The 22,346-nt window shown below is 41.7% G+C and overlaps 1 protein-coding gene across 1 annotated transcript in view; it reads left to right on the top strand.

Moving 5' to 3' along the window:
- The first annotated feature begins 553 nt into the window (after nt 1-553).
- Nucleotides 554-22,346, top strand: part of LOC138963810 (receptor-type tyrosine-protein phosphatase epsilon-like) — a 67,296-nt gene continuing 45,503 nt past the window's right edge. Inside the window, exons 1-5 of the mRNA XM_070335662.1 lie at nt 554-1,033; nt 14,426-14,674; nt 15,265-15,450; nt 21,134-21,226; nt 22,043-22,141. Coding sequence (XP_070191763.1) covers nt 958-1,033; nt 14,426-14,674; nt 15,265-15,450; nt 21,134-21,226; nt 22,043-22,141 — 703 coding nt within the window. The 5' untranslated portion in view covers nt 554-957. The remainder of the gene's footprint in view (nt 1,034-14,425; nt 14,675-15,264; nt 15,451-21,133; nt 21,227-22,042; nt 22,142-22,346) is intronic.

The raw sequence follows: 22,346 nt of genomic DNA, 5'->3' as shown, positions 1-22,346 counted from the left end.
AAAGAACAGCAGTGCAAATGTTACTGACACAATAGGTGTGAGTAATGCAGTGTCAAACATTGACTAAAATGTGTCGATTTTATTTATTTTATTTTATCTTATTTTCAAAGTTGCTTCTAATTTCACATTAAATGAAGCATTATCTCAAAGCTATTATTTCAATTGTGTCTGTCATGAGTTTTCTCGTAAAGCTTTTTCCGTCACTACATACGCTGAGTTGTGTCTTCTGTTTAAATATGGTAAGAGTCAGCATTTGAAAGCAAAAGACAGTGTGCCTGAGTGATCTCAGATTTGAATGAATATTTGACGGGCGCAGTGGCGTAGTGATAGGACATCGGCCTACTAATCGGAAGGTCGTGAGTTCAAATCCCGGCCGCTGCCGCCTGGAGTGTTGAGGGTGGAGATTGTTCCGATCTCCCAGGTCAACTTATGTGCAGATCTGCTAGTGCCTAATCTCCCTTCGTATGTACACGCAAGCACAAGGCCAAGTGCGCAGGGGAAAAAAATCATGTAATCCATGTCAGATTTCAGTGGGTAATGGAAACACGCAAATTATTAGCATGCTTCCTCCGAAAGCGGCGTATGGCTGCCTAAATGGCGGGGTAAAAACGGTCACACACGTACAAATCCACTCGTGCTAAAATATGAGTGAACTTGGGAGTTTCAGCCCATGAACAAAGAAGAAGAAGAAGAAGAAATATTTCATGAAGGTGAAATAGCCAAAAGACACTGATCAAAAAGCCATATCATGATATGCAGTGTATGCTGTCCCAACCTTTTCCTACGCCCCTGGGTGTATTTATAGCCAGGGTTGTCTGACGGGATTCTTCTTCTCTTTTAGCAACGTAACTCAGAGCGAGTAGCAGTGCAGTGAATTGTTGGACCTGCTAACTCTTGTTTACTTGATTTACCGTAAATGTTTTTTGTATTTTGTTTAGATAGTAGTGGAAATGTGAGATGACAATGCATTCCAGAGGCCTCTTGTTACTCGTGTCTTTGTGTTGTACAATTATCACAGCTGACCAAAATAATGGTGAGTACAACCTTTTTGCTGTCATTGATTTCACATTTTAAGAATACTCTATGATGTACAACTATTTGAGCATGACTTTACTTCTTGCCTATAGTATCTTCACTGACTCAACCTATCTCCTCCTTCTTACCTTGTGTGTGTGTGTGTGTGTGTGTGTGTGTGTGTGTGTGTGTGTGTGTGTGTGTGTGTGTGTGTATGTGTGTGTGTGTGTGAAAAATGTACTTCCTGGTTGGTTGTTTTAAAGGACCGATCTCAAAGAAAAAGGTATGGGTTTGTTTTTCTGCTTGAACTGTTCTGAAATTAAAGAACAAAACAAGCAAAAAAACAAGCTGGCCTGTGAAAGAGGAAGAATACATACTTGCATTAAGTGGACTCAAAGCACAGTCCACGCCCATAATGTGCAAGCTCTTCTTTTTACTTCCTTGGTCAGAGTCGCCGAATTTTTAGAGTCAGGGTTTCTTTTGCAAGTAAAATACTGAGGAGTTCAGAGTGTGTGTGTTTGTATGCTTTTGCTATCAAGCATATTATACCTACTGTAATAGTTTCATGCATTTGTTGTATGCATTTAATTTGCTGTGTGTGTGCCCACACACGTGTGTATGTGTATGTGTATGTGTATGTGTGTGTGTGTGTGTGTGTGTGTGTGTGTGTGTGTGTGTGTGTGTGTGTGTGTGTGTGTGTGTGTGTGTCCGTGTCTGTGAATGTGTCTTGGTGTCGTTTGACAATGTTTGCTTTATCATCTTTCCAAGCTATGTTTTCATGATTATGTCTCAACATTTGGCAGGCTCTTTCTTTATTTTGCCTCACGTATTTGCATGTGTAGGCTATGTTTAAAGCCCAATGTATCTCACCCTTATTAATTTCGTTTTATGCACCAATTTCATTTGTCTGAAAATTGTCAAAATCAACTCATTGATTAGAACAATAAAACATCCATCCATCTCTCTCTCTCTCTCTCTCTCTCTCTCTCTCTCTCTCTCTCTCTCTCTCTCTCTCTCTCTCTCTCTCTCTCTCTCTCTCTCTCTCTCTCGGAGACCGACGCGGGTAGCTGTGTCTATCTATATCGTCCAATCTCACAGCACAGTCCACGCCCATAATGTTCAAGCTCTACTTTTTTACTTCCTCAGTCAGAGTCGCCGAAGTTTCTAGAGTCAGGGTTTCTTTTGCAAGTAGAATACTGAGGAGTTCAGAGAATATAGCAGTATTTGAATAAGGCGCTGTAGGACAGCTGGAGATAACTCCAAAGTTACACATACGATGGAGCGAGCCAGAGTTACTCAACTAGTGCTGTGTTTTGTTGCTTGATATCGTGGGTGGTAAACCACGTGGGTGAGGGTTACTTTCTCTCTCTTTCTGTCTCTCTCTCTCTCTCTCTCTCTCTCTCTCTCTCTCTCTCTCTCTCTCTCTCTCTCTCTCTCTCTCTCTCTCTCTCTCTCTCTCTCTCTCTCGGAGACCGACGCGGGTAGCTGTGTCTATCTATATCGTCCAATCTCAAAGCACAGTCCACGCCCACAAGCGGTCTCAAACATTCTGTCAATGCCAAGACTTTTAAAGACAGATATTTCTCATTCCTTATACAAGGCACATTTCGTTCTCACTTAGCCTGAACATGTTTGTATTGTTGATGCCTTATTTGTACCTTTTACACGTTTCAGTAGATAAATGTACCTATTTAATTTCATAACATGACTTATGTAACGATGCTACATTGCTATTACTTGCAACGTAAATGCTTCATTGACTCCTCAGTTTCACGGATTTTTTCTTCCCTCGAAGTTTCATACGTTTTTTGTTGCTTGAAACAGTTTTCATTATACCTTTGACAATAATATGTCTTGTCATCATTTTCACGAGTTTTCATTCACAAGCACCTGGGAAATAAATCTCATGTTCCCCGGGGAATAAATCCCCGGTTACCATAGTTGCAGGAAGCCCTATTACATGGATAATCAAAAGCAAACCCAATAGAAACGCTCGAGGATTCTTCGGCTCTTTTCATTGGCGTTTCCCCAGACCTAAACAGACGACAAGACACTGCTTTGCAAAGTTCCAAAAACCAACTGGCAAACTGGCAAAAGTAAACAAAAAAACAAAACTACTTCAATAAATTCGTCACAAACAAATGAAACCTACCGATATGTTATGTCTTCTTACAAAGTCACGGAGTGCGTGTATCTGTGTTTCGATACACAGACGTTCGGAGAAACACGAACGTTAAGTTCAAGAAACGACACCTGACACACACATTTTGACCCGTGCACAAGACGTATCGATAAACGAAGCACAAGTAAGAAACAATAATAAAAGCAAAGAAAATAGCAACACGATATGCAAACATCCAACAAAGCCGAGCAAGCAGAATGACAGGTCTAATGAAAAACAAAGAGGTACCGAGTCGGAAACAAGATCGCGATTCTTTCCTTCGCTGCACGACGCAAATCTTCTGTGACCTTTGACCAAACGTAGCTTCCACATTCGATCACCGTGGTCAGCTTAATATTTACAACAGAAAGCCGAGGGGGTGGAATACCGAGATGAACCTACAGAAATGTGCATCCTCAAACCTGACATATTCATCCCAACTCATTTAATGAACTCAAAAACACAGAAAGTTGCTTTCACACGCCATCTTTGATTGCCAGTGGTTATCAAACCGGGACCCGTGTGGTTATCCGCACGGTACCCGTGTTTCAAAGCATGGCTCCCTGGGTTGATTGTGCACTTGTTTTCTCACTACCAAAATGATGACAAAAACGATGTTTGATGGTTTGTTGACAGACCAGCTTTTTTGTCGGTCCTCGGGGGGGCATATCGACTTTTGTTTCATATTTATTGACCGCGGCCTTCGGCCTTGGTCAATAAATATGAAACAAAAGACGATATGCTCCCCCTCGGACAGACAAAAAAGCTGGTCTGTCAACAACCCATCAAACATCTTATAATGTTCGTTTGTATGTATATTTTTGTTTGTTTGTTTAGTCTGTTAATCGTTTGCTTGTTTGTCGTTTGTTTTATTACTTCTTTATATGATATTGCAACATTTTTAAAACGTATTATCATTAGATTAAACCCTCCCATGGGTGAGGGCTGGATATAAAAAAGCACCTGTTAGCTTATGCCATTACCCTCGTTAATAAAGATTTTGTTTTGTCTTGTCTCTCTCTCTCTCTCTCTCTCTCTCTCTCTCTCTCTCTCTCTCTCTCTCTCTCTCTCTCGCTCTCTCTCTCTCTCTCTTTCTCTCTCTCCCTCTCTCTCTCTCTCTCTGTCTCTCTCTCTCTCTCTCTCTCTCTCTTTTTCTGCCTTTTAGTGACCTTTGTGTATCATATGACTTGGTCGGACTCGTGTGACCATAAACCATTGTGTTTTATTTGACTTGGTCGGACCCACCGACTTTGAGTGACCTTTGTGCATCATAAGAATTGGTCGGACTCGTGTGACCATAAACCATTGTGTTTTCTTTGACTTGGTCGGACCCACTGACTTTGAGTGACCTTTGTGCATCATATCACTTGGTCGGACCCGTGTGACCGTGTGACCATAGCGATCAAAGTGCCTTTATTAGTTACACTTGCACGCTGAATGTTTTATTATGTTTTTACCGACAGCCATTGCTAGTGATTTTAATTAGCTGCTGCCGTATTTCTTGAGTTGTTCTTGCTTTATTTGCTTTAATTTCTTTGTTTGAAGTTTTCGTGTATTCCTTCTTCTTGTGTTTGACAATGCTGCATGTTGGTCATTTAAATGTTTACCATCTAGATGCCAAAGTACAAGACATATGCAATTTTCTACACAGCGCAACCCCCGTGTACCACTTATACTGCATCACCGAATCACGCTTACACGACAGCATCCCCGATACCCGCATCCGTATCCCTGATTATGACGTCATACGTCGTGATTCCCGTCGTACGGGTGAAAATGGCATCGCTGCTTACATCCACTCTTCCATTGTTCAATACACGCGTAGAAGACCTGACTTAGAACACAAAGACATTGAATGCATGTGGCTAGAGTTTAAACTAAAGGAAACAGCCCCTTCTACTCTTGTTTGTTTTCTTTACAGAAACCCTTCTGCCATTGGTGACTGGTACGATGACCTTATCGAGATGATAGATACAGTGTATAAATGTAAACCTCACGCAGACATCCTGTTACTCGGGGACTTTAACATTGACTTATTAAAACCTCAGCCTCGATGTGATGGGATTGCCTCATCACTAGGTTTCAAGCAGCTTATAACTTTACCTACTAGAGTCACAGAAACTTCATCTACTTTGCTTGATCACATCTACTCAAACAACCACTCCTCAGTACTAAATGCTTCACTCGCAGATCTTAGCATTAGTGATCATTCTCCAATATTCTGTACTAAAACCACTAAAATGCCAAAATCAAATCATAAAGGTCACACAGTCATATCTTTTCGATCCTTTAAAAATTTTGATCGTGATTCCTTCCTGTCCGATCTAAACGTAGCACGATTTGACCAAGTTTTCAACCACACGGTCCCTGATCAAGCATTAGATTGTTGGTATGACACCCTATTACCTATAATAAACAAGCACGCACCTATAAAGAAAATGAGAGTAAAACATCCTAAACTTCCACCCTGGATGTCCAATAAAATAACTGAAGCCATGGATCAGCGTGACCTGTTGAAAAAAGCTAAACAATTCCAAGATTATAAAACAGCTAGAAATAGGTTAAAAAACATGGTTCGTGACTCAAAGAAAGCTTACTTTAATAAACTCGTTGAGAATAACCGGGATATCTCGCAGATCTGGCGTGCACTAAATTCACTCATCAGAGGTTCCACCTCTAACTCCACCCAGATCCCCCGTCACTTAACGCCTCACTTTTCGTCTGTAGCTACCTCTCTTAGCAACCCTGACAATGCCTCTCCCAACAACTCTGACAATCTATCCCTCTACTGCAAACAAAAGACGGCGAATAAAGCACCCTTTCAAATCCCACCCATTGCAGTGCACGAATTAGGACGACTGATTTCACAACTTCAGAACAAATATCGTATTCGTAATCTTCAGGACCTGATGAAATCAGCAACCACTTATTAAAACTCTCCCTTCCTTACACAGTTGACTCTCTCACATATATCTTCAATCTCTGCATACAGCGCAATACCTTTCCGCAAGCACTAAAGAAAGCTAAAGTTATTCCTCTCCCCAAATCCAAAAACACTTCTGATGTTAGCAACTACCGCCCTATTTCCTTACTCTCAGTACTATCAAAGCTTCTTGAAAGACATATTCACATTAATCTCACAAAATACATGGACCGTTTGGCCCTTTTCCACCCCTTGCAGTCTGGTTTCCGCAGTAACCACTCATGTTCTACTGCGCTCTCGCTTTTGACAGACAAATGTCTGTCAGCCATAAATTCCTCCCAGCTCTCTGGGGTCGTATACTTAGATTTTTCTAAGGCCTTTGACCTCGTTGATCATAAAATTCTCCTCAACAAATTATCACTATATCTCAACGGATCTGACTCTCTGTCTTTCTTTCAGTCTTTCCTTGAAAACCGATCGCAACAAGTCTATGTACATGGTGCGTACTCAAGAGAAGAATCCGTGTTATATGGAGTACCCCATGGCTCTGTCTTAGGTCCTATTCTTTTCTGTATTTACGTTAATGACCTTCCATTTCACTTCTCTGACAACTCAGTAGAATGCCACATGCTCGCTGATGACACAACACTACGGACACAAAATAGACGCCTTGACAATATTCAACAATCTCTTCAGCACACCCTTAGAGACATCTCACAATGGTGCTCTGAAAACAACATGGTCCTAAACCCTCTGAAATCTAAATCAATGGTAATTACAACGCGTCAGAAGCATCAGTTGTCCCCCCTCTCACTAGATATCACCATCAACGGAAACTCAATAGAAAAGGTTAGCGAACACAAACTGCTAGGCGTGATTATCGATGATAAGCTTAGGTGGCATTCCCACATTGAACATCTGTGCAAACGCGTTTCAAGAAATGTATTCCTACTTTCAAAACTTCAGTCAGTCAGAACTTAAGACGCCCGAAAAATGTTCTACAACGCCCACATCAAACCTCACATTGATTATGCCTCTGTCATCTGGGATGGCTGTAGTGATGCATTATTCAAAACTATAAATTCTCGTCATCGAAGGTCAGCTAAACTCATTCTGCCTGACCCATCACTAACTACTGACGCAAAACTGACAGCCATCAATATACTTCAACTTAAACAACAGCTTTTATTTAATAAATCAGTTTTCATGCACAAGATCCTACGTGACCAAGCACCTGAATATCTAACTCACTTGTTTCAATCAACTCCTTCTCGGTATTCCACCTTCAAGCATAATCTGGCCTGCCCGAAGCCACGCATTGACATATTTAAAACTAGTCTTTCATACTCGGGAGCCTATGTCTGGAACTCCCTATCCACATGCTTAAAATCGATCAGTAACCTTAAAACATTCAAAACACATCTGCAAAAATACATTCAAACATCACTTTAATGTGATGTGCCTGGTTGCTCAAACGTATGTATGCCTTCTATCCTTCTGAAATGTGCATGTGTGTGTCTTGCGTCAACTTGGTGTGTGTTCTGATAATGTATGGTTGTATTGCCCGTATTGTGATATCTGTATATCACATGTCTGTAAAGAATGATCTTATTCTTATATTACTATTATTGCGTGTGTCTGCGTTTCATCATAAAAAGTTTCTTCCTATGTATTCCCATTTCGATTATAACCATTTTGCTTAGATCAGGACTAGCTGTAAGAAAGGACCTACGGACCTAATGCTATCTTTCCTGTAATAAAGTTCAAAGTTCAAAGTTCTCTCTCTCTCTCTCTCTCTCTCTCTCTCTCTCTCTCTCTCTCTCTCTCTCTCTCTCTCTCTCTCTCTCTCTCTCTCTCTCTCTCTGATTCTGTTCCTCTGACCAGTCGCATTTTAGCGAGTCTGTTATTTCATTTTGTTTAGGAATATATTGGTTGGATATATTGTGTGAATGAATTAAAAATGCCGAAGGCGCAGCGTGCTCTATGTTGTGCATTCTCTGGCAGTATTTCATGATTTTGTTTCTCTGCAACAATTAGTCTGATTTTGCCGTTACCTATTTGATTCAACAGACCTTCATCAACGTAAATATCTGTAGTTATTGGTTCTACCGAAGGGGTATTTGTCCAGCTATTGGGGATTGCGTGGATTATAGCGTTGTAATCTAACTGGAGTCCGGGGTAAGGTCCTACTGTCTGTTGTACTTCTTGACAAGTTAACAGTAGATTATTGACGCAGAGGTCTTAGTCGGGTAGCTGAAATCTGTAGCTTGCCAAAAAAATGGGACGCTAAACGTTGAGGGTTACAAGCATCCACCTGGTCTCAATGGAGAGTCTGGACGTGGAGTAGTGTAGTCTAGGTAGGTGGACATTCTGAATTTGGTTTGTTTGGCCGCCATGACACTTTTCAAAATGGCCGCCTGAAAATCTTATGCGGGCCATATCTCACGTGTTATATGGACTAAAGTGACAAACTAAAGGGCTACATATATGTATTTTGACATGAAGAATTCAAATATGCAAGAATAAACATGATCTAAGTAGGTGGACATTCTGAATTTGGATATTATGGCCGCCATGACACTTTTCAAAATGGCCGCCACAATCTACATTTTTCTTCATATCTCAGCTTATATTTGGGATAAACTCAAAAACATGGAGTCAATTCCTATGTTTTGCATGATGACAAAGTCAATGGTGGCACAAAAAATAACCCTAACATTCACATTTCCTTACAAAAATTAAATATTTGACAAAATAGCTCTGTGCGATGTACGAATTTAGTAAGTATTATCTTTCTGAATTTGCTATCTTAGACAATGCCATATCAGCGTCCAAAGAGTTTACTCCATATTGCTTTGGAGAACAACAAATTGAAATCAATGATGACAAGAAAATACAAACATTGGGTGATGATATAAACTAAAAATTGTAATACTTCTGAAACACCAATGATACTATATAGCATAATTATCATGCTAATTATGCACTTTCAGTACACAACAACTCTGACTCTTCAATACACAAGAACAATGTCAAATACCATAGTACAACATGATGCACAAACGTTTATGCATTACACTCGTTAGGTCTTCCCTTTTTAGCAATGAACATGTAATGATGGCACAATAATGGTTATGTAACATTATAAGAAACGATTTGTCGCTTCTGGATCACTGAGTATGAGAGGCTACATGCCTCCATGGAAACAGAACAATAGTTTCTTAGGCACAAAGTGGTATTTCAAGGCTTAGTTGCGTAGCCCTGCCAAAGTGTGTGGGTTTCTGCAGTCTTTGCATCGGCATGCTCTTGTGCATCCCTGTCCACTAGACCAACATCTGCAGCCTCTTGTAGCACAAGATGTGCAGCCACAATCTATGAGCTCGAGAAAACGTTGTCTTGTGTCAGTTGTGGGTGCACGACTCAGCAGGATGGGCTCAATCACGTCGCCAGTCTCCTTCGTGACCAGCTTCCATCCACTGTTGACAACAGCCGGTCGGTGTGGCTTAGTTTCCAGAGCCCGCCTCCACACAAGTGCCTGGTAGTGAGATCTCTTGATGTGTAGGTTCAAAGCATCTTGTGTGGGGGGGGGGGGGGGAGTTCTCAAGCGTTTTCTTCACGCTGTGGAAAACGTCGCATCGCAGCGGCTGTGTGGACGTGTGCTGGGTGTTTGGGTTGTAGAGTTTGCAGACAAATGATTCTGCATCCATGAGCACTTCCTCATCAGGAAATTCTTCCATGCCAAGTCTTTGGAGAAAATGGGGATTGTCGAGGAAAACATTCCATGCAGATTTCTTCCCAATGCCAGCAAACTGGCTGGTGCTGTCAGAACTCGTGATTGCATGGAATGCCAGCAATGATTCTCTTTGTTGGTCAGTGATGTTAATTTGATGCACAGGCACAAAGTGCCTCTTCCGGGTTGTTCCTGTTTGCATCCACACAAAGATACTGAGCTGTGGTTGGTGAGCGACAATTAGAACAAGAACATCAGTGTCACGGCTGACGATGACTCCGTGTGGATATCCTTGTTCTCTTGCTTCTTTGGCATGAAGAAGCATTCTGGTATCTGCCTCTTCATGCTCAGCAGATGACAGATGTGTGACATCTCTGTCAGATGACGACCAGACCTTTTCGGCATCAGAAAAGCCACCGCTCAGCACCAACTCTTTTCCAGGCTCATTCCTGAAATTCTTTGCCAGCTCTTCGCAAAGGAAGTTGGCCAAGCTGGCCTTGTTCTCCTCCAATAGTATGAATCTGTCCCATTTGCCTAGAGCTTGAGTGCGTGACAGTACATTCCTTCTTATCCCTTTCTTGCCGTCCGTTCTCTTGCCTCGAGTCGTCGATTTGATTGTTTGTTTGATGTACCCGTCAAAGACCAAGTCAACTCTGGTGCAGGAGTGTGAGAAGTACTTGTCAACGTGTTCTGCAACATTGTCACTCCACTCTCCTAAAGTCTTTCCTCCCATCCGATTCCCCAAGACTTGTATCATCGCCATCCCATCAACTATGGTGCAGGTTGTGCTTGGAGCTGGAGCAGCATTCTGTGGCAAATTTTGCTGAAGTATTTTGGCCAGATGTTTCTTGGCAGTCGCAATCTGCAGTCAGCAGTTGCTAGCGAGAGAGGCACTCCACAAAGCTCTTGTTCCAACATCTTGTTGATGTCAACATCCCGTCCTGCTTCCATAGCTGTTATCACACGTCTGAACAAGTCCCTGTCGGCTTTGAGGGCAACAGTTTTCTCCTTTCCAGTGTTGACTTCAAGTGTGTACATGCTCTCCAAGGTGCAGCGTTTCTTGGTTTTGATTCTGTCATGGAAAAGAGTCTCTTTCAGGACAAATCTTTTCTGCACAAACTCTGAGATGACTTCCTTTCCTGTTTCCTCTGCTGTTAGCAAGTCATGTTTCACAACATCACTGGCAACGTCACAAGTTGTGAGTGAAATCAGGTCTGGTGATGGGTGAGCAAAGGGGTTAAATGTCTGAAACAAGTTGATGAGTTTCTGTAGATCATCTTGATCCTGTTTCAACCTCTTTTTCCCGAAGTCCTTGTGTGCACAGTCGTGCTCGTCATCTTCATCAGCAGCACTAGACAGGCCAAACATGGCCTGAGTGTCCTTAGCCAGCTGAGACCTTGCGCTGAGTGTCAGAGACCACCTGTCCCTGGCTGTGTCTGTTTTTGTAATGCCAACAAGTCCTCCAGCGACTTTTCCAGTTTTGTTGACGTGTTCCATCGCTTTATCATCTGCGATCTGGTTGAAAAGTTGTTTTGTTTCTTTGGTGATGAAATCGCCGGCCAAGAAACCCAGGTGCACCTCAGGCGCTGTTGTCGGAAGCATATTCATGTCCGCCAAAAAGACTGTCCCCCAACGGGTATAATGATAGTGATCAAACGCTCCGAACCATGGGAGCATCTCAGCAAAAGATGATAGAAACAGTTCCCAGTCGCCATCGCGGAGAGAGCGAGTAAATCTCAACAGAATGGAGACTAGCTTCATGTAGGTCCTCCAGTACTGGTAGGTTGCATTCTCCGAAGAGGAAGATTCGAACTCATCGAACAAGACTTTGACTTCCTCAATGGAGGACAACAGATCCTCCAGGGATGACTGGATGTCATTGTCATCTTTGTTGGCAAAGCCTTGAGCGACTCTTTTTGCTGCATTCTGGAGGTTTTCACTGACCGTCTTCTCGTTCTCTGTGGCCCATTCTTTGAAGCGCTCCCAAAGAATGGACCACAGAGCTTCCACTGTGAGTTTGTGCACGCGGATGGCTCTATTCCAACCTTTTCCGTCCATGATGTTCTCAGCTGTCCCCTCACCGATGACGCCACTCTCTACCCAGATGTTTGCTATGCCTGATGAATTCATGTACTTGCCCACAACTTTGCAGAAGTTCATCGATGTGTGGAACCCTCCCAGCATGAGGACGATATCCTTACAGCTGTCCAGTTGGTCCCACTGTAACATCTTTGCTTTTGAGTACAACTGCTCGTCAAAAGTGATCACAGTGTATTTCTCCCCAAGCTTCTCAGTAATTGATTTGCAGTTCTGCATGACGGTCCATATTGTAGGGAATTCATGAGCTGGTGAGTTCAGGATTGGCATTGGACCAACTTCTGTCGGTGGCGGATCACAAGTGCTCACCTTCTGGTTGAAACCACTCCAACCTGGAACAACTTCCAAATTCAGAATGTCCACCTACTTAGATCATGTTTATTCTTGCATATTTGAATTCTTCATGTCAAAATACATATATATAGCCCTTTAGTTTGTCACTTTAGTCCATATAACACGTGAGATAAGGCCCGCATAAGATTTTCAGGCGGCCATTTTGAAAAGTGTCATGGCGGCCAAACAAACCAAATTCAGAATGTCCACCTACCTAGACTACACTACTCCACGTCCAGACTCTCCATTGAGACCAGGTGGATGCTTGTAACCCTCAACGTTTAGCATGTTGCACTTTTCTGAACTCAGCTACCCGACTATCTTGCATGTGCACAATTCCAGCTTTTCTCCACATTGGAAAAAATAGTGGCTTACCTTTATACCTTACTAAGTTATTGTTTCACAGGCCTTCTGTTGGTATGATGTTGGGAGGTTTGTTTTGATTAATCTGCCCCAGCGTTTGTATAACATCTCTTCAAAAGACAGATTTGTTCTATCGAGGTGTTTTATTTCATTTACCTTGACCGATATATTAAAAGTCTAATGCTGACCTTGGAAGGGGTCCATTAGCGTGTCTGCTATTTTAACCCAGTGTTTGCCCTTTTCCTGTAAAAAATGTTAATGCCCATTTTGTTAAGAACATATTTTGTTGGTGCTCAATGTTTATCCATCCTTCTTCCGGTGGAAGGCTGAGGACCCCTCTTTTTATCTTTTCAAAGGCTCTTTTATTATCATATAGTTATGTTTCCAGAGAAATGTATACATATTCGTGTTAATTTGGCGAAGCACATTTTCCTGGAATGACAGAACTTGCAGTGCATGTGAGAACTGGAAAAGGAGCATAGTGTTTGCCAAAATAAATTTGTTCGTACAATGTTGAGTTTCGTCCTTGCCATTTGTTTGTATTATTCTATCAACATTCTAAATTTTACCTTTCCAATTTTCTTCAATCAGAGAGGCTTCTTTTTCAGCAGAAAAATATATTCCTAAAATTGTATACATTCCAGACTTCATAGGTATGTTGCTCACTTGTCCATGTTCTCCTTTTCGTCTACCTAGCCACGTGACTTCTGATTTGTGTTTATCTAACTTGAGGCCAGAAAACTTCGCATATTCTTCAACTATAATTTGTATTGCCCTCTTAATACCATTTTCATATTTTAATGTAAGGCTTGTGTCATGAGCAAACAAGTCGCGTAAGGCAAATTTACAACATTTAGTCAATCGGTCGAACCCGTAGAATAAAACTGAACGCACTGCACATTTTTTCACCAAGACAAAACAGCTTCGTCAATCCCCGCGGCACAAGGAAAACGCTCACTCTTCCCGTGCAACAGAAAGTGAAAGTGACAAGCCAGAATAGCGTATTGCGGTAAGCAGGAAAGCGCGCTTTTCTGTATTCTTGTTAACTTTCTGAGCTTTTTTCTAATAGAACCTATTATATCTATATGTTTTTTGGAATCAGGAAATGATAAAGAATAAGATTAAATCTTTTTTGATCGATTTCTTAACAAATAATCGTAGTACTAATTAACCTATTTTGGTTAATTGTGATCACATTTTAAGAGTTGACACGACATGTATATATGTTTAGATTCAGAATTTGATGAAGAATACGATGAAGAATCTGAGCAAACTCATTAATCAATGTTTGAGCCTCCAAGTTGAAATGCAAAACCGAAGTCCGGGCTTTGTCGAAGATTACTTCACCAAAATGTCAACCAATTTGCGTAATAGTGCCGCCTCAACTTTCACACAAAAACGGATATGATGTCATCAAGACATTTATCCAAAAACAGGAACAAAAATGTCTGGAGATATCATACTCAGGAACTCTCATGTAAAGTGTGATGAAGATCGGTCCAGTAGTTTATCTGAATCGCTCTACACACACACACGCACACGCACACGCACACACACACACACACACACACTCACACACACATTCACACACACACACACACACACACACACACACACACACACACACACACGCACACACACCACACCCTCATTGATTCCCAGTCAATGTTAAAACATTTAGTCTTAACTTGACTAAATGTAAAAAGCACCTGGCGTCGTGGTGGTGGAGGTGGCGGGAAAACTCGTCTTGTTGTTGTTAATCTTAGCAATACTCAACACGTAAATGATGTTGTACGACGCACAGTGAACGTGGCGATCAACAAAACCTACCGTCAGATCAGCACTTACCCAGTCAACGGAGCGGCCAGTAACGCTGCTGACAACAACACAGCAGGATTCCTTGGAGCGAACACCTGTAGCCACACGAACTCGACGCCTGACGGGGACGGTGTCCCACCCAACGAGTACCACTGGTGGGAGGTGGACCTGGGCAGGACGTTCCCTGTCCACAACATGACTGTCTGGGCACGCAAAGAACAAAATGAGCCCATCTGTACGTATCGTAGTATAGCTACTCAGTTTGTATCTTGGTATAGGTATGCTTGAACATATCGGTTGACTCTGTTCTTTCATGTTAATAACAACTGGTTTTCCTTTTAATTGTACGTATGTATGGACAAGCTGGTAGATGAATAGATCATGCGTGTTTAGATTTTAGCGCAAGGCAGGCTATAATCAAAATAAGGTAATTGAGAGTGAGTGTGTGTTTGTTTTTTAATTGCATATGATACGTGCGTGCATCATTATTCTTAAAACTCTGTCTGGCTTGTCGCATAACAGCGTTACTAATGTTTCACAGGATCTAAAAGTCCGAAATTATTGTTCTACATGAATCAGCGCAAATCACCAAACGGTGTAAGTTTATGCGGTGATGTGTTTCTGAAATGTACCGTGTTTGTTGGTCTCATTAATTGCTAACACGGCTTTTAAAACGCCTTTAATAGCCTCTGAGAAGAATGACACCTACTCCGTTCAGCATGCCTATTTTGTTTCACCGATAGTATGAATAGAGACAAGAAATGGAACACGTTTTCTTTTGGCTGAATATGTCCTTTTCATTTGTATCAATTTGATGCTGAACAGTGTTCGACCGTCTGTACCCGTTCATAATCACGGTGGACAACAAGACTTGTGTGAACGTGACGTCACCAACGAACAAAGCCACCAGGAACAACTCAGTGATGTGTTCTTCAGTCATGTACGGGCAGGTGGTGCGTCTTACACTGACGACTGATAGAACTTTGAACCTGTGTGAATTTCAAATATTTGGTAAGTTGTACTTAAGGGTAGGAGCTACCATAAAATACACCGTTTTTCTCTTTAAGTCCTTTGACCACAACATTCACGAAACAGAACTGCTTGTGTTAAAGTTTGGTGTGCATTTGCTTCAATGTTTTTAGATTGATAGTATGGTCCCCCTACACATTGCATTTAGATTGACTTTAGTACAAATTATTACATGAAAAATAAGCAAAGTGGCGTTGAATCGAAACATGTTATTTCACGGATGTGAAATTAATTTTATAACTTTTCATCAGAATGATTTGAACTGTTGCTGACATGTTTAGACATTCTGACAGATGTTAAAAGGCTATGCTCTAGGAAAAAAAGGGGTAACAAGACACATGTTCCAGTTGTCATAAATGTTTAACCCACAAAGCCAAAATCGGTATCACTTTATTTTGTTTACACAAGCCATTGAAGGATCGGCCCCAGCACACACCTTATATGATTCTGGTTTATATTTGTTTTGTATTTTAAGAAAACAATTAATATAACATAGATGAAATACATATTATACGACATAAATGCTTTCAGTCGACCTTGATATTCCACAGTGCCCATACATGTGCCATCGACTGAATGTGCATGGTAATACCATCTATGCCAAGTTGATCTATGCCAAGTTGGTGCATAATGGCGGCGTTACTGTCTGTTAAAAGTCTCTTACGCCGATATGAAGGCATATACCTAGTGGTTACTTTATTATCTGCTCAGTTCATCGTCTAAAGGTTTTACTGCGCCACATATGAGCTAGAAGTACTTGGAACATGCACAAACCAGCCTGTCAACATGACTCTTGTATTCAAGGATGTATGATAAAGAGCACGCATGTGACATCTTTGGCATACATTATGTATCCTTGAAATGTTGGCGGTGCAGGTCGGACGCGGGCCAGATTGTTTTTTTTTGTTCTTTGCTAATTGCTGTTCTGTTTCAGTTCATAGAGCCGGCACCAACAAGCAGGAGCACACCCATACACACAGTTCGTCATGTTGATCAAAGGAGACAAGAAAATGATTATGTGAATAGGAAACAAAGTAAAGTACACGTTTAGGTCCCCAGACAAGGACACCGCGATCGACAGAAGTCATAATTATTTTACACAGTGATGCATCACAGTTATGACACTTTTAGCAAGCCAGGACTTGCATAGAAACCACTGAGTGACGTTCGCACAAGTTCTAAACATCGTGGTATTACCATGCACATTCAGTCGATGGCACATGTATGGGCACTGTGGAATATCAAGGTCGACTGAAAGCATTTATGTCGTATAATATGTATTTCATCTATGTTATATTAATTGTTTTCTTAAAATACAAAACAAATATAAACGTATAGTAGATTTTCAGAGACACATGAGGGAGGCCATGGCATATAACGTTTTATCCTACATACGTGAGAGAGACACCCGTGAGATAATAATCGTTCAAATCACACGTGTGTATATCATGTAAATGAGGTCATGTCAAGCAAGTCTGGCAGGGACCTGTTTTTCCACTGCTTATGATGCCAAAGTCACCGAGACAAACGTCATTATAGAAACACAAATTGCGCTCGCTAATTACCCTCGATGAATCTTTAGAACTAACACGTCACGCCACACTTTCAGAGTGACGTTTATTTGCTTTGACGTCATAGATTGCACGAGGCTTTAGAAGAGATCGAGGTTCCAAAACAAGCGTCTTCAATTTAGCTGCCTCGAATGCAGGACATTTTCAGTCAAATACACGTAAGTATAGTATGTAGGATAAACAGAATACTACATGGCTTGCTGTGTCGTACCAGATTTACACTCGTTGCTTTTTCAAATAGTGAACAGCTCGCTTTCGCTCGCAGTTCAATATTAAAAAAAACCAACTCGTGTAAATCTGGTACGACACAGCAAGCCATGTAGTATTCTCTATATATCCCATGGCCTCCCTTCTTTGTATCTGTAAATGTACTCTAGGTATATTTCTTGTATTTCCATTGTTCTCTTGTTACATCTATGATGTAACTATTGCACTCTTATAACACATAAAATAGAGGACAAATAAGGGTGCACGAAATACATCATAGCTGGCTCTACTTTCTGTCGTCCTTGACATTCCAAAATGAAAAGGTACCTTTAGACCGAATGTGCAAGGGGTAACCACGCTTTTGAGAACTTGCGCGAGAGTCGTTCAGTGTTATAGCCACAGATACAGCATGACTTCCCTTCTTTGTCTCTGTTAAATCTAGGGAGAAAATATCCAGCGATATTTCTCCGTAGGCCTAAAGTTCGGCCATGACCTAGGCAAAATAACTTGCGCAGCCGCAGAAACAAGAAAATGGAAATCTTTTATGAAATGATTGGGAGCCACGCACATTTGACCTCTTGATTCCGACCATGAACCCGCTGTTGATAATCTGGAAGGTCGTACCAGAAATGCAGATCTATCTCTGGCCGATTCATAGATTCAACCTACAAACTGCGACCTCATCTGTGATCATGTGGCCAAGCAATGCGTGAAATCTTTTATTCTAAAGCCTTATGGCTCGTTTCGACAAGCATTAAACGGATGAAATTAACCACATGCAGTTTATTCTTCAGAAAAATGCACACAAAAAATGACCCAAAAATGGGTTGGGTTCGGTGATTTGTACAAAGACGTTTATTTCCTCACGATAGATTCGCTGATTTGTCTTATGAAGCCGTCATCAACACGAACACAATGATTGCAGAAGCAAACTCTGTACCTACACGACCGATACACAAGACTGATTATTTCACAGCTGCAATGTGAATAGAGAACAACAAAGACGTTTTGGGTAAGCTTACTCAGGTCTTCACTGACAAGCTGGGAACAGACGGAAAATTCCGAACAAAAGTAAATGACGTCAAAGTCTCTTTCGCTTTGCGTGTAACTTTGTCATGACGTCTTTTTGTGACGACAGTATACGCGACAATTTGTTCGCTTCAGGTGTCATTTTAGACTGAAAAGCAACTCAAAAGATGGAGCCAAGCCTGTGTCTTGAAACAGCTGAAACACTCTTTTGGATTCCCGTTTCAATGTCAACCAAAAAGTTAAAGAAAACAAGAGGCGAAGCCATCAAGGCTCACGTAAGAAATCGACAAACAGTAACACAAACTCAATCACACACACACACACACACACACACACACACACACACACACACACACACACACACACACACACACACACACACACACACACACACACACACACATAAAGAGCATAGGTGAAACTGTGCAAGAAAGCGAGACACTAGATCTAGATCTGTCTGTCTGCATGTAGCCTACTTACAAGGACACGACTGCCAACTAGTCTCGGCGCGCTCAAAATAATAATGACCGAGACTGTCAGTACTTCCTTCGCGTGACGTCTAACCCTATTACGTCATAATGTGACGTCAATGTAATGTGACGTCTTCAAATGTTAGAGTTTCTACCACAGACATACACACGCACAGACGCACGCACGCACGCACGCACAGACAGACAAAGTTACGATCGCATAGGCTACACTTACGTGAGCCAAAAACCAAGGTTCAGTTGCGAACCGACAGCGGATTGAGCATTTATTCCTGTTGATGAAGGTACGATTGAAGCTTTATTCTCTCCGTCAACCAACAAGACTAGATTTGTAGCAGACGAAAATCAAAGTGTGCGTTTTTCCTGTTTTGTGAAGGCGATTATGTCGTTATAAGTTATCTGTACGTTGTGAAGACATTTCAAAACAAAATTTAGCTTTGATGCGTCACGGGATATAAGCTTATACGTTTTCATCTATGTTTTTGTTCGTCTCGGCAGGGTGAATGAATTCATGGTGTCATTTCCGGAACTGAACAAAACTGGCCTTGCCAAGACTGAAACCAAATATAGTTCTACAACTTCTAGGCTTGGGTTGATTGCCCATGGTGAATTTCCAATGATTTGTTGCCACATCCCATGAAAAATTCTCTTTACTTTGGTCATGCCATATATACGTTACAGCTCCGTCCATCCATGGTATCGCGTGATATTTTGTCTCGACGGGGGTGAAAGAATATAATGACGTCACTCTCGGCAGAGCCTCGAGTGACGTCATCATATTCATTGACCCAGTCTCGACAAAATATCAGGCGATACCATGGATGGACGGAGCTGTAACTTATACTTATAGCTGAGTTTTAGTCTCGACTTGCCGAGTCTATCATCGTAGCGTCATAGATTTCATGACGTCTATCGTCCATCGCGTCATATTAAGGGGACGTAATCTGTTATGTTTCCTTCTATTCGCTGTTCTATTTCTCTCTTGTGATCAACATGACAAGCCGTATGTGTTTGAGTGTGTGTGCTCGTGCTCTCAACTAAAACAAAAGTCAAACTAGCAATCGTTAAAAACCCAGTCCGTCCGACCAGCACTGCTATGTTCAGACTATACTCATGTGAAGTTACAGCGTGCCCGGTGTAACACGAGAAAATTACTCCCACGAGATTGTTTACTCCGGAGTAAACATTTCGTACGAAAAAGTTACTCCCTTTACGAAAAAAGCACTCCCCCATTACACGAGAAAATTACTCCCCAAGACAGGTGAGTTCCGAGTAAACATTTTGTACAAAAATGTTACTCCCCTGACGAATAAATAACGAATAAATTACTTCACCCCAACACAAGCAATTTAACTTCCCATGCCAGGTGTACGAAATATTTACTCCCTTGTCCCCTGTTAGTCTTGGTGGTGGAAGGGGTGGAAGGAGGGTAGCGCGACATTCGTGTGCGCGAGATCACTTATTGGCATTATCCCTTCGCCCGAATCCCATTTTTGCGTACGAGAATTTTACTGGAAGTAAACAAAATGGGGAGTAAAAATTTTGTGGAGGGAGTAATTTTTTCGTGCCTTGGGGAGTTCTTTTCTCGTACGAAAAGTGTACTCGGAGTAAGAATTTCGTACGAAATATTTACTCCGGAGTAAATGTTTCGTGGAGTAAAAATTTCGTGTTACACCGGTACACACGCCCTTATCGGTACATCATCGACTACGAGTGTTCTCTGGACAAGCTGTTTAATGCATTTTGCGAGTATTTCTAGCTCTTCTGTGATGCAGTAGGCCCTATAGACGATGAAGGTGTCCAAGATCTCAGGAGATGCGTGTGTAACCACTAGGTATTCAGTTAAATCTGTGTAAGAGGCTTTCAACTGACGGGGACAACCAAGCCACCATTATGCACCGACTTGACATAGATCAACAGACGTGCCTTTAGAATAAGGTATGTGCAGAGGTGCCTCATCTGAACAGACAACTACAGCTTGATGTTTCCGTCACACTTTCTCTTTTAGATCTTCATGGGATATACAGGTTACAACACTCGTGATTTTTTTATATGGCTTGTATTTCAGTCAAGACCCAGCGGGAATATCAAAGGGACTCGATATTCATCCGCTGGGTCTTGACTGAAATACAAGCCATATAAAAAAAAACACTCGTGTTGTAACCTCTATGTATGCAATTATACAAGGATATTGTTCTTGTTACTTGCCAAAACATGCAAAACTGCAACCCAACTCAGCCACTGTTGTGGCTCTGTTCTGCTGTCCTGATGAATATGCATACAGCTTTAATTCGGCTGCTGAGCTATGCGTTTTGATTCTATTTGTAAGCTGTTGAAATAAAGATGTCCAATCCGTGCACATCTTTTCAGTTTGCAAAGATGGATTTTATGGACTGGATTGTTCGTCTCCGTGTGACAAGAACTGCGATGAAGGGTGTAACATGACAAGTGGTTTCTGCACACGTAAGTAAAAGCCTCGTCTCAGAGTTAGCAATGGCTAACTGGTGTTTGCTTGTTGTTGTTGTTGTTGTTGTTGTTGTTGTTGTTGTTGTTGTTGTTGTTGTTGTTCCAGTATGTATTCGCTGTTGGCGTTTGCATTTGCTACCAAAGCGGCATAACTCTGTCAACCTTATGTGCTGTAGTGTTGTACACTGGTTTACTGTCATCATATTGACAGGATGATAGCAGGTCTGGTTCAGAACCGCAACAGATTTGACCCACATGTTCTGCGAGGAATTGTATTTCCCCAGTAAATGCTTGCACAAACTAACCTCGGCGTCTTAACACGATTGTGTACACACGAGCAAGAACAAAACCCCTGAGCACAAAGTGCCTGGAAAACAAAAATGTATACAAGCATGAACAAGACAATAGTGAGTATAATGAGGCACAATGGCAACTCATTTTTTAGAGGATGAAAGCAGCCACTACCTTAATGAGCTAAGCCTCATGGGACTAGGTGAATATAATTATCGTTAAAGGTACAATGTCTACCTAGCTAGGACTAGATGTGTTTATTCGATACAATAAGGTACCCTATGCTGTATTGTGTATTGTAATGCCCACCAGTAGTTATCAACTTCAGCTTTGTCCCCTCGTTTCTGTTTGCATTTATAACGTTGACATGTTTTAGGGTTTGATATCTGCCTATCTGGCCGTGTACTCTGCAAAACCTTCACATGGTGCCACAGTCCCGAATAGCAGTAACAGAATAATGCTTTGTATTCAGAAGATTATGGAAAGGTGTAAGGCTCTCACAATGTTCTTTTGTCTTCTCAGGCTGCAAGGAAGGATTGTGGGGTCCTGAGTTGTGTCATCATAACTGTTCTGCCCACTGTGCTGGTCCTACCTGTCAGCGTGATGACGGCAACTGTGAAGGTGAGTCATCGCACGCAAACTTTACTTGCCTGGATATGGAGACGTTTGTGGATTTAGAACAGGGGTGCGTTGCATAGAGCGGACGTTCTGTTCGCGAAGAGACAAACAGTTTTCATGTTGTAAGCAACGCTATGTTCGCGGCGAACTGTTCGCAGCGAACTCAATTCTACCCTCTCTACCCTTTTTCAAGTAAATGGACCCATCT

The sequence above is a fragment of the Littorina saxatilis genome, linkage group LG4 (genome assembly GCF_037325665.1).
Source record: "Littorina saxatilis isolate snail1 linkage group LG4, US_GU_Lsax_2.0, whole genome shotgun sequence".
In the NCBI taxonomy this organism is placed as follows: Eukaryota; Metazoa; Mollusca; class Gastropoda; order Littorinimorpha; family Littorinidae; genus Littorina; species Littorina saxatilis.
The sequence above is the reverse complement of the archived record's forward strand: the minus strand, read 5'-3'. Positions and strand labels throughout refer to the sequence as shown.